The sequence below is a fragment of the Stegodyphus dumicola genome, chromosome 4 (assembly GCF_044657685.1).
Source record: "Stegodyphus dumicola isolate Sdum_Otavi_A_Nest chromosome 4, ASM4465768v1".
Classification (NCBI taxonomy): Eukaryota; Metazoa; Arthropoda; class Arachnida; order Araneae; family Eresidae; genus Stegodyphus; species Stegodyphus dumicola.
Window position 1 is genome coordinate 2,662,473 of NC_140771.1, and position 13,707 is coordinate 2,676,179.

At 37.9% G+C, this 13,707-nt stretch overlaps 1 protein-coding gene across 1 annotated transcript in view; it reads right to left on the bottom strand.

Moving 5' to 3' along the window:
- Positions 1-767: 767 nt before the first annotated feature.
- Positions 768-13,707, bottom strand: part of LOC118201907 (plasminogen receptor (KT)) — a 122,019-nt gene continuing 109,079 nt past the window's right edge. Inside the window, exon 4 of the mRNA XM_085814466.1 lies at positions 768-981. Coding sequence (XP_085670592.1) covers positions 923-981 — 59 coding nt within the window. The 3' untranslated portion in view covers positions 768-922. The remainder of the gene's footprint in view (positions 982-13,707) is intronic.

Sequence of the window (13,707 nt, forward strand, 5' to 3'; positions counted from 1 at the left end):
TATTTTGTTCATAAACGTTATATTTAATATCAGTTGTTTATAATAATTTCCTTGCCTTTAATTCAGCAATTTAAACTGGATTTATTCTTTAATTTATTAAGGTATATACGAATGGAACTTATGGTAAATACTTTTATTCTTCACAAGTACAATCAATAAAGATTCATCTAATGTATCTTGTAATGTTTCCTGTTTTGCAATATTTCTTAAACGAAAATTTGCGTAGTTTACAATTGATATTTATACTCTAAGTAATGAAGCAACTTAAGTTTTAAAACCCCGAACTGTTTACTCCCAGATAACGGAATATCAATCATACGCCGTATTTGTCTACTTTTAAGACTGTAGCAAAGCTGTAATTGTGCCAAATTATCTTTTGGGCATGCGCAGTAAGCGAAATTCTTTTAACATTGATCAATTGAATGTGCACTTTGCCATTACGCCGCCGGGGACTCTAACCTGGACCTCTCGAAATACGCGAGGAGTGCTCTACCATTACACCACGAAAGCATGCTGTAAGGAGAGAGAAAATACCTTATAGACTTCTCGTTTTGAAGGCCAACTGTGGATTAGGAGATCCATTCGTCAAATCCTGGTGGTGACGAATTACTGTCCACCAACTTTTAGTTTAGGCACCACTATACGATCATTAGATTGTTTTTCATGCGGGAGACATGAAAAATGAGTAATGCCCCAGCCGCGACTCGGAATATATATTTTTGTAAACTCGGCATCTAGGAGACGAAACACATCTAGGTGACTAAATTATTTAATTTATCTATTAGTGGGGTTACATTAAATGCTATTCACAAATGAAAACGAAGAGATTGATCCAGAGGTTGCATGTTTGCGCGCTCACTCCTGTTACTTCCTATCATCCTGCGACATTGTCAGTCGTGTTGAGCTGTCGCACTCCTGATACTCACTCTCGGGCATCTTGACCCAACAGGCTCTGCTGGCGACGTTGGAGATACAGAAAATCTGAAATAAATCCATATAAAAAAAAGAAAAGAGAAAATAACATTCATAACATTTTTAACATAACAAAATTTTTAAAAAATCTGAAAGCTTTAGATTTTACATTTCTCCCAAAGGGGAATTTTTTTAACCTTTTGTGGGTTACCTTTATTTATTAAATATGATCTTGTTCGCGCTTAAACTATAAAATTCAGTTCAACAGCAATAATTGAGAAAAAAGAATTTGGCACATAGCCAAATCCCTCTGATAGGGAAAACCCATGAAAGAAAGTGGAAAATGTAGGGAAAACGTAGGGGAAAATTAGTTTTTAATTAATATCTTAGCTAATTAAAGTCCCAAGAAGATGCGAATGGTCAAAATGGCGTGCCACGGACCTGCGGAATCCAACGGTGGGCATCGCTAAGTCTTTGAGACAGCCGTTTCGGAGGAGATGATGTTACTTAATCCCATATTTATATGCGACTTAAGTGTCTGTTTGTCGCCGATAGTTTATTGGTTGCTTACGTAACTGTACTAGCCAATAGGGTGAAGTTGCCACGGCACAGGGTAGCCGTTTCAATTGAGACGTAGACAATTTTCTGTAAAACTTGCCTTTGCTATGACCATCAATAAGTCGCAGGGCCAAATGCTTATGTGAATTAACATTTCATATTTAAATCACCTTTATTGATTGAGCTAGCTGTGGGCTCTTAAGAAATCTGCCACCAATAGTTTCCTTAATTGTACTCTACTTTAAGCAATTAAGCAAGTAGAAGAGGGAAATTTATAATATTTAGAACAGTGGTCATTTCGTATGTCCGCCGGGCCTTCTAGTAAATAAATAAATAAATATATGCCCATGTTTATGCTCCAATTTAATTCCTGTTAAATTAATAAATTTAAAATAATTGTCTAATAATTAAATAACTGTTTACGTACATGCTCCAGTTTAATTCCTGTGTCTTTAAGTAATAAAAATGTTAACTGGCGTGTAAGTGTTACGAAACTGGAATCAAGCGCAAGACAACTGAATAAGGTAAAGTTCAGCCGTATCTTCTTTTGAATGAAACTCATACTGATACTCATTTCCAAAATTAGCAAGAGTAGGAAGAGTGGGTGAGAAGGGAAAGACGAAACGAAGTGAACGAAAATATGCGTCGGTGGTAAATTTGCTTTCTGTTTGACAAATGTGACACTAAAGTTGGCCTTTAATTACGTTCCATTCTTCCCAGAAGACACATTTAGAAGATGAAACCGCAGCTGTCAACAGGATCAGACCGTCACATATTTAACATGTTGTACCGACTGCTATGGCAGCGAGCCCCGCTTTTGATCTTGATGGATCAGAACAAATAGGTTCTTCCGTCTACGAATCTTGACAAGTCTGCTTTGCGGGTGCGAAAGACACAAGAAAAGATTCACGAACAATAATGATTTATTTTATTTTTACTTCCTTTCAGAGTACGGAGGAAAGTAAAAATAGCAGAAGCGTAATGGTTGAACCCCAATTTGCACAAGCAGACGATTTCTGAATTCTCTGATTTAAGATTTTTTTAAATTTTAAATCTTAAAAATTTATTTAAATATTTAGGATTTCTAGTACGGTTTATCAGAAAATCTGCAGTTACCGTTTCGAAATGTGTACCAATTTAAAGTAAAAAAGAGAAATCTGAAATGTTTCAGATTTTAAATTACGTCCAAAGAGGTGTTTTTTTGTCTGTTACCTTTATTTATTAAATATCACGCTCTTCGCACTTAAACCATAAAATTCAGTTCAAGAGCAATATCGCAAAATAATTTTAAAGTGAACCTATCTTTAGAATTTCCAATACACAGTCTCGCGAGCTAGAGATAAAAATGGTTTAATTTCGTATGGTGTTGCCATGGCTCGCTTTGAAATCGTTGAGTTTCTTAATCCAAAATTCGTTAAAGTTTACTATTACTGATCATGACTGATGGAGTTAGTTACTAGTTATCATTACTGTTCCTGTCTACCACAGAGTTGAAGACGACATCGTAGGAGCAAATACTTATAAGGTGTTTTCTCTCTCATTTCAGCATGCCTTCGTGGTGTAACGCTTAGCACACTAGGCGCGTATTTTGAAGGTCTAGGGTTCGAGTCCCAGCTAGGGCATTGCACATTTTTCAGATCTTCTATAAAGCATTTCTCCCGCCTTCTCAGCAGGAAATCGTGGTGGAATGGTCAGTACAATCGGCGCGTATTCGAGAAGGCCGAGGTTCAAGTCCCGGCGAGGGCATTGCTCATTTTTCATGTCTTCAGCACCAAAAAACCTAATGACTCTATAGCGTATGTGACTATACTATAAAATATGTGACTTCCTGCATTCCTTTCACATTCTAAAACAAAACGTGTTTGAATTCTAGTTGCAGCCACAGTTTCTTTGATAACTGAAACTTATAAATCAATTTCAAATTATAGCCTTTTCTCGATCCATCCCGCCTACCTATTTTCAAAAACAGAGAAGTGTACAGACCACCAACGGCGATCTCCTTAGCTACAGTAGAAGTCTGGATAGCATGAATTAATTTTTTCTTTTCTCTTTCGATTTCAGCAGATGTTAAAGTGTGAAACAATAATTTCCTTTACGGTTCTCATTACTTCCCGCTGTCAAACTTCTTACAATTTTAAGTTCTTAATATATATCGCGAATAGTTAAAGGAAGCCCACTTTCCGCCTTCGAGACTCTCTGGGCGTAATTATCTCAAAAAGTGTCTGGTTGATTGGCACGTCCTTCACCTCATTATAACTCGAAAAAGCGTAAATGATTTTTGCGAGACATGAAGGCAGAGCGAAACATTAAAATCAAAAATGAAACCATCGTCATTAAATATGAAGTTTTAAAACTGTCGATATATATTTATGTATTTTTCTGGTATTAACATTTTGAGAAAGTTCCGCAAGGTAAAAATTGAAATAATTTAATGGGCACATATCGGAATTGGTAATAATTTTTAGTTTATTGAAAACCTTATAAGGTATTTTCCTTATATAGTTTCCTTCCAACAGGCCTTCGTGGTATAAAGATAGCACACTCGGCGCGTGTTCGAGAGGTCATGGTTCGAATCCCGACGAGAAAATTGCACATTTTTCATGTCTGCTGCTTCATAATACCTTAGTGACTCCGTTATTTTTTTGGAACAGGAGAGATGAGAAATGAGCAACGCCTTCTCCGTCAATCAAACCACGGACCTCTGGAATACGTGCCCAGCGTAGAGACCACCACACCACGAAGGCACGCTAAGAAGGCCGGAGAAATACCTTATATACTTCCCCTTTTAAATGGGTGACTGGAGTTTATAAGGAGACCCGATCGCCAAATCCTGGTTGTGGAGAATCATCATCCAACACCCGTTTAGTTCAGGCGCCACTGTAGAGACATTACGTTATTTTTTAGGAACAGGAGAGATGAAAAATGAGCAAAGCCTTCGCCGGGAATCGAACCACGGACCTCTGGAATACGCGCCCAGTGTGCAGACCACCACACCACACTAAGAAGGCACGCTAAGAAGGCGGGAGAAATACCTTATAACTCTACAACTAAAACCAAGAAATTCCTTTTACATGCTTTTTTGCATGACAAGCTCGTTCAGGAGAGCTGTGCGAATCTTTTACTTCTATTTGATTGATTAAAAAAAAATAGACTGCCTAAAAAGTCTGTTTTTCAGTAACTTCTGGGTTTTCCCCCTCGAATAAGCTAAAATACTGACAAATTATAAAAAAGTAATGTATAGCATGTAGACTGTTCAATAAAAAATGGAAGCATTTGCGTTGAAAAGTATTTTTGGTGTTGTATAATTAAAAGCATGTTTAAGAGAAAGAGAAATTTAGAATGAAAAAAAAAAATCACGAAATACCTTAATTACATCGTATTTCTTCAAAACAGTTATAAGGTATTTCTCCCGCGTTCTTAGCGTTTTCTTTGTGATGTGGTGGTCTGCACGCTTGGCGCGTATTCCAGGTGACAGCAGGGCCGGACACCCGGACGGCTTTCAAAGACGAATCGGTTATAGTCCCGGACCCTCTCCATCTAGAGCATAACATGTTTTCAACATAAAATACCTAGTGTTGCATTACCTACACGACCGGTGGACATTGCAGGGCGACATAACATAGCTCAGCATATATATGACATGGCATTGCAATTCGACGTGACATAGTGTAGAATATAGCCATTGCATAGCTACATATTTACAACATTAAATACACAACGTAATATAACTTACACGACAGGTGGACATAGTATAGCGACATAACATAGTTAAGCATAGATAAGACATAGCGACATAACATATCGTGGTTACATATTTACAACATACAATTCGCAGTGTGGCATAACCTGTGCGACAGGTGGACATTGCATGGTGACATATCATAGTGTAGCGTAAACATAACATGACACAGCATTGCAACATGATATGTCATAGCATAGCATGAGGATTACATATTTACAGCATTAAATACATAACGTAACTCAACTACTTGAAAGGTGGATATAGCGTAGCGACATACCATAGCATCTCATAGACATAACATATTGACGTCACAGATTTACAACATTAAATACACAGCGTCATATAGCCTATACGGCATACAGAACATAGCATAGAGGCATATATATTGTCAAGACATTTTTATAACAACCAAAAATATTAATTCAGAAGTCAAACAACAAAAATCAGCGTTATATTTACAAAATTTGTTGTTTGACTTCTGAATTAGTATTTATTCGGCGTGTTATTGTGTCTTAATTAACCAAAAATATATAAAGAGAGAGGGGGCGCATATTCCAGAGGTCCGTGGTTCGATTCCCGGCGAAGGTGTAGCTCATTTTTCATCTCTCTTGTTCCAAAAAACTAACTAATGTCTCTACAGTGGCACCCGAACTAAAAGGGTGGTGCATGGTGATTCTCAACACCCAGCAATTTAGGTTATCTAGTACAGACTTGTGTTCATGCAATTTCGGGGGAGTGAAAAATGTTGAACATTTGTTGTTCTATTGTTCAAAGCTCAAGGAAGGACGAAACGAATTCATTTCTAGGTTAAAATCTGTGAATATTACATTTCCTCCCCCTCTTCACGTATTTGTCCAACATAAAATGGCTTTCTCTTTCTTCTGTAAATTTATCTCTTACGTGTCATCTGTGAATTTGTAAGTTTATTTTATTTTGTGTTGTTGCATTTGTTTGTTTTTTTTTACTTACCTCTGTAAGTCTTGTGTAGTACTGTGTTGTGCGTAAGGAATTTTAAAATTTTCAATTAAAAAAAAAAAAAAACTTTGTTTTCTGTCTACCGAACTAAAGCGATTATTGGCTTATCAAATCTTAAGGTTCCTCAACATGGCTGTAACTTAAAAGACAGGAATCTTGCAACTTTCTTCACTTAACTTTAGTTTGCGTCCTTTGGAAGAAATACAATAGGGAGTTCAGAAAAGGTAACAAAAATTAACATAATTGGTTATTTAAACTAAGAGAAACCCTACAGGTTGAACAGGGGTTAATCCTACCTTGATTGCCTCAAGGGCTTGGGGCGATTAACCGTGTAAAGCACTTAAATGGAGCCAGGTCTAGGTGCCCCTTCTTTCTAGTGTACTGTCGAACAGCACCGCTGCTTTTCAGACGTAGTGAAGAAGCTTTTTATTGCTACTAATAGCAACAGCTCGCAACAATTTGCTCTGTCTGTGGCACATAGTCAGCAATATTACATGCAAGTCCCTGCGGATCGCATATGCCTAGAATTCTGTTTGTTTGAGAAACATCCAACTGATGATAAATTTGCTGGCTAATTGCGCACGGCATTTTCGACCTTCATTGAAGAATATAATATCTAATACTACCACAAATCTTGCATCTGGAAAAAAAACACCATTCCTATTATTTCTTGCAACTTTATCTCCTGGACATGCAACGTCATCGTCTTCAGATCAGCCTCATTTACGTATGTCGAGGGAGTACACCTGCCGTACGATATGCATGTTTGTAACATGTCTTCTTCAGGATGGATAGTTTCAGGATGTGTATTTTCAGTAAATATAAATACATTTAGTTCCGAGAAAAATACATTTAGTTCCTAAACCGAGAGACGAATGTTAAACTTATTGTGTAACAAATCTATGTTTAAAAAAATCTGATTTTTATACACCAGATAACTTCCTTGTACGGAATATTAAATTATACGCGTTTTTTCTTGCATTTCATTTAAACTTATTGTATTGAATTAAATATACTTCGTCGATAGCGCATAAACTACAATAGAATAAATGTACTCTTTAAAATTCACTATATTTGTTTACCACAGCGACACTCTGGCGGTAGGTTCACTTAACTGCGTTACATTTCGTCCATATTATAACTCAGAATGCATATAAATTTATACCAGTTGAAGAGTTATCTAATCGTTGCCACATGTTCTATTCAAATGCTATAATAAATCTAAAACGACGTATAAAAGAAATTAAGAAAACAAAACACACACACACACACACAAAAAAAAAAAAAAAAAAAAAAAAAAAACATTTTTTCACAGATGATTCAGTATTTCTCATTCAATTACACTCATGTCCATAAATTAAGGATAATGCAAAATCAGGCAAAGAAAGAGTTAGAAGCAAAACAAATTTGACTTATTTGTAAAGCTTATTTATTAAACAAAAGGTAAAGAGCAAAAAATGATGCTATATGTTTGATATTATTAAAAAAATTAGCGATTTTTTCTCCCTGGAGCAAATTACAAAAAAACACCTATTTACAAAAAAAACAATATTACATGGTTGGTATGATTGTTAATACATTGTAATTCTCCCAGACGATGCAATACAGTCCGTACAACGCCTAGGCATGCTGAGTATCAAATTATCGATCTGATCTTGGGGGATATTACACCACTCAAGAAGCAATGCTCTCCGAAGTTCCGGTAGACATGTAGGAGGAGGTTGACGGGCTGCAATTCGTCGGCCAAGCATGTCCCACACGTGCTCTACTGGATTCAAGTCCGGTGAGAATGCTGGCCAGTCCATACGGGTGATATCCTCCGATTGAAGGCATTCGCTTACGATGTTTGCACGGTGAGGACGGGCGTTGTCATCCATAAACACAAATTGTGCGCCCATGGCGCCCCGAAACAAACGTACATGTTGTTCCCGAATGACGTCCCGATAGATCTGGCTTGTCATGGTTCCAATTTGAACATGCAGGTCAGTTCTGGAACTCAGAATAATTCCACCCCAAACGAGCGCTCCTGCACCACCGTAACGGTGTCGTTCAATGGTGTTTTCTTGGTGGTAACGGGTACCTGGAGCTCTTCATATGAAAGTCCAGCGAGAATCAGACTGCAAGCTATACCTGGACTCGTCGGAAAACACCACACAAGCCCACTGTTGCGGTGTTCACAATGCATACTCTCTACTCCAGGCTAACCGCAGGCGACAGTGAGTTGCATTAAGTGGAACGCATCTGACAGGTCTACGAGCATATAGACCAATCTGCCCTAAGGGTCTGTACACAGTCTGCCTTGAAACTGTCGTACCAGTGGCTCAAGAGAACTGACGAGACAGGTCTGAGGCTGTGCTCCGTCTGTTTCTTTTGGCAGTAACTGCCAAATACCGGTCCTCATTCGGCGTTGTAACTCTGGGGCGACCTGTGCTGTAACGTCTACACACATTACCATCATCTTGGAATCGTTGCCAAAACCTGGAGATGACACTCTGGGCAATTCCAAGTTCGTCTGATACTGTATGTGGTACGCCCACATTCCAGACGTCCGATAATTCTACCACGTAAAAAAACATCCAAATGCGTCCTTTGTGTCATAACTATTCGGTTATTGCACTGAAATGCTTATAAAGCGCCTGCGAACAATTTTACTTCTTTGCCTGTATTCCTTATATATCACTCTCTTACACTCTCGTCATTGTGACGTACCATCGATGTCATCTGGTTACTTCCTGAAATTTGCATATGATTCTTGAAGATGTGTGTAGTGATTTTACAGGTGATATATTTATTTTAGAGTTCGATTTCCGCGTGACTCCGAATTATCCTTAATTTATGGACATGAATGTAATTCAGTTCTCCCTTCGCGACAAGGCAGAAATACATTAAAACTCAAGATGTCTGTATTGAAAATTACGAAGTAAATCTTAAACACTTATTTCCTCAAATAAATTCCAGAATGGATTAAGCATGATTTAATTCGCAATAATAAAAGAAGGCGTTATCTTTGTTGTTGCGAAGCTTATTTTCTCTAGATTGGCAACAAATACACTATCCTGCTAAGTTTCAAATATAAACAAACATGGCCGCCATGGCAAAAATAATTAGCCTTAATCACAATTAAATAGCTCTTAAATTACCGATAATTTTACAAGTATTGCACGCAGATTTACTAAAGGCGTAAAAACCTTAACCGGAATATAAGAACAACATAATTCAATTATTTTTAAAGCAAAAAATGCACAATTTACAGACTTATAAGACTAAAGAAACTGAGATCTCTGAGCCGAGTAACAAGTGGATATATACATGTATTTATATACATTTGGTGCGACCGATTGCAACCAAAATACGAAGTGACCATTTACATGTTATACCAGACCTATATACAAAATTTCAACGTTCTGAAGCTACTCGTTTATGAGTTATGCGAGATACGTACGTACGTACAGCCGTCATGAAAAAATCTCACTTTAAATCGGTTTTATAATTTTTTGTGGCCAAAAAAAAAAAAAAAAAAGAGTCCTTTATTCTGTCCTTAAGTACAGATGTCACGCAAAAACCTCATTAAATTTCATTCGATAGCGGTCATAATGGATATTATTATTGAAAATGACACCTGAAATTTTTCGCGATTACAATACTTCCTCTTTACTTTGTACAAGGAAGTAATAATGGCAGTACTTACTTAATAACGATAAGATGAAACAAATATATGCAGCCTGCCATTTATACTTAACAAATAATCAAACTTAACCTCGATTTTAATGCAGCTTCGTTGATATCATATTTATTTAGTTATTTATTTCTCAAATTTAGCAAATATCTTAATTGCAATAAATAGTTCTGCTCATTTTTCTTTAGTAAAACACTACTTTTCATTCTTTATGAAGCGAATTATTAGTCCAAAGGAGCTTTGTCCCTGAAGGACTATTGTTTTCGTTCTGCGATTTTGCGTCGATTTACTACAAACGGCGAGTCGCTTTTCAAACTGTTGCCGCAAAGTATTATCGCCCTGTGTCATATTTAAAGAAAATAAATAATATAAAATCTCCATAAATGTATGTATATTTTTCGCATTGTGATAAAACAACAGTACATAGAGCCATCGAATTTTGAATGACGTAATCCTCTTTCGAGTATGGGCATGTGGAAGACCAAATTTGAAGTTTGTTTTATTATCGATTTCATATTTTGTAAAACTTTAACGAATTTTGGAGTAACAAACTCAAGGATTTCAAAGCGAGCCATGGCAATGTTGTACAGGAAAAGCATTGTGAACTCCACCGCGCGAGTCTCTGTATCGAAAATTCTAAAGATAGGCTCATTTTAAAACTATTTTGCGATATTGCTGTTGAACCGAATTTTTATGGTTTAAGGACGAAGAATATGATATTTAATAAATAAATGTAACACACAAAATATTAAAAAAACGCCCCTTTCGACGTAATTTAAAATCTGAAACATTTCAAAATTTATTATTATTATTATTTATTTCATCTCTATTCTCTTTATTTACAGTACTCTTATGAGGTAAAATTCGAGCATAAAATCTTAACTATCATTTTCACTTAGCTTAAAAAATTATGCATTGTTAAGACTAAAGAATGTAGGAATTTTCCGCCACCATAAAATAGGATGCTTATTCCTAGACCTATAATCAACAGCATTGACTAATTTCAATAGGTGAAGAAAATGAATGATGGGAAATTTACCAGTATCAAGAATAACAAATTGTTCCGGGAGTTAAAACACCCTTTTTTTTCATTTTCTCTCCTGATATGCAAATAACTGAAAACTGCAGCTAGTGCGAAAAAGAGAGAAAGTGTTCTTTCCCATTAATAATTAAGCTATAGCCTTCTTACCTGCAGTGACGTTCCTAAAAAAGAAGGGGTCATCAGCGCTGCAGCATCCATCGTTAACCGCTAATAAGAAAATTAAATGTTCAGCTTGAAAAGGGGGAAGAGCGGATGCCTTCCCTCCCCTCTCGGAACCTCGATTGATTAAATTTTCGTTCGAGGGGAGGGAGCTTTCTCCAAACAAAGCTGTTGCTCAAGGTCTGCTATTTATTAACCTAAGAAAATGATTTTTTAGCCTAATTTGTAAGTATAATTTATCAATTGGAGCATTAGTCCGCAAATGAAGGTAGTTTCTCATGATTTACTCTGTACTCACTTTAGGGGTAATACAAGGATTAAGAGTAGCAACAGTTAAGAACGGGAATTAAGGCAATAAAATAACTGGCTTATTTAACAGTTGATTGATGAGACGCTTACTTACATACAGATCAAGAAGGAACCATAATTCGGATCCCAGGCTGAAGCAATCCTTCGAATAATAAATAGATGAAATGCAACTTTTGGATAAATATGCTGACTGTCAAGATACTCATTAGCAAATACTGTATACACATTATCAGCGTAGGTTTTGCCCTTGTGTAGGCTGTAAGTGTGTAAGGTTTATGTCATTAATCGATTATTTTACCATTTTATCTGCCTTATCACTTCGACTTTCGTCAGCTATTATCAGAATGCAAATTAACTACGTATGTACGAGGGCATTTAGAAAAGTAAAGATACACCGTAAGCCAGAGGAAAAGAAAAGTTTTGCTGAGCAAGTTGGCAACACATGTGTTAACCTTGAACCGTTAGCTTTCTCCTCGCGGTCATTCGGCATTTCAGCGTTCATTCTGGTTGGAGTAGGTCGTGTTTAAAATGGCTGCGCCGATTCAGAATCCCGTCAAATGCGAAGTGCGCTCCGCCATACGTTTTCTTCATGCAAAAGGTCGGCGACCAGCGGATATTCACAAAGAAATTGTTTCTGTTTATGGGAACATTGTGAATCGACAAAATGTAACGAAATGGTGTCGTCCGTCATTTCTCTGAAGGTAGAGCCGATGCTTATGACGAACAAAGAACAGGTTGGCCATTTGTGATCTCTGATACCCTTCTTCAGAGAATAGAGGAAGCAATTCGTGCGAATAGACGTCTCAAATTGAAAGAATGGCATCAGATCATACCGGAAGTGTCAATGAAAACTCTTTATGAAGTGTGATTGTCAGTTAGGGTACAGGAATTTGTGTTACAAGTTAGGGTACAGGAAATCGTGTGCGCGCTGGGTTCCAACAGGCGGCAACCTTCTATGACTGGAATACAAAAGCTTGTGCAACGACTTAACAAATGTTTGGATAACGGGGGTGATAATGTCGAAAAATAATAAATAATCCAGTTAATAAGATGTAACTGACGTTTTCTAAATAATTTTTTTTTTTTAAAGGAATGCGTCCCATTTTATCTTTACTTTTCGAAATGCCCTCATATAAGAATAAAATTCTTGAACATTAGCAATAGAGCTTTGGCAGCAACTCTGACAGTTGTGAGATGTCCTCGTTCAGCTTTACGTTGGAATGGCATTAGCTTTTGCTAGCCGAGTCTGTTTGCGCAATTACACAGAAAAGCCATTACATCGTGAATTACCTTCCATCTATAAAAATGGGCTCGCCTTGGAACAAAACCACTGCGCGTGCGCTTCTGATGTTGGAGTATATAAAGTGGCTATACATTGTCTTTCCAAACATGGCGCGATTAACGAAATAATGGGTAAAGCAGCTGATTTATTAGACTTCGATAAAGGTCAAATCTTTATGGCTCAGCGACAGGGAACATCAGTATCAACGCTGATGAAACGGGACGGCTTCCGCTCTAATGCGGCCTAATAGGCCCCAATCGGAACTAATTGCCGCCCCGCCATTTGATCAATCTACAATGTTGCGACCCCATAGAGCAAGGGCAGACAAGGCAGTACCAGTAAGGTCCCTGCCGAGCCTTACTCTGTCCCGAGAACCCTCAGACCTTCTGTGAAGTCTGTTATTATGCCTCCGTGGTTGAGACTGCCTAGGTACAGATCCTAACCAATACTTCCCAGACGTTCGCCTGAGTCAACCCCCGGAGGGGGGGAGAACATCAGTATCAGAAACGGCGCATTTAGCGGGCTGTTCACGTGCAGTTGTTGTGAGCACATATCGAAAGCGATGAATGGAATGTGAAACTGATGTCGCCGGCAAGCAGTGTGTCGCCGACGGCGCATTGATTCCAGAGAAGAGCAAAGATTGCTACGTATTGTTCGCCGTGACCAAAGATCTGCAACAGCCGAAATCACCACCAGCTACAACAGCTGCGACCAATAGAGTTCTTCTCAACACACTGTCAGCGTACATTGCTGTATACGGGCCTACCCAGTCGGTGGCCGAAGCATGTCCTTGAACTGACGGCATTTCATCGCCAGTTGTGTCTGCAGTGGCCCAAGAAACATCGGAATTGGACATTAGAAGAATGATAGAAAGTTGCATGGTGCGACGAATCACGCTTTCTGGTCCATCACACTGACGGGCATGTGCTAATACGCCGATTTGCAAACGAAACCCTGGCTCCCGGATGCGCAGTTGGACGGAGATAAGCCAGTGGCGAGGGTATAATGGTGTGAGCAATGTTTTCATGGAGCACATTAGGACCCGTAATCTC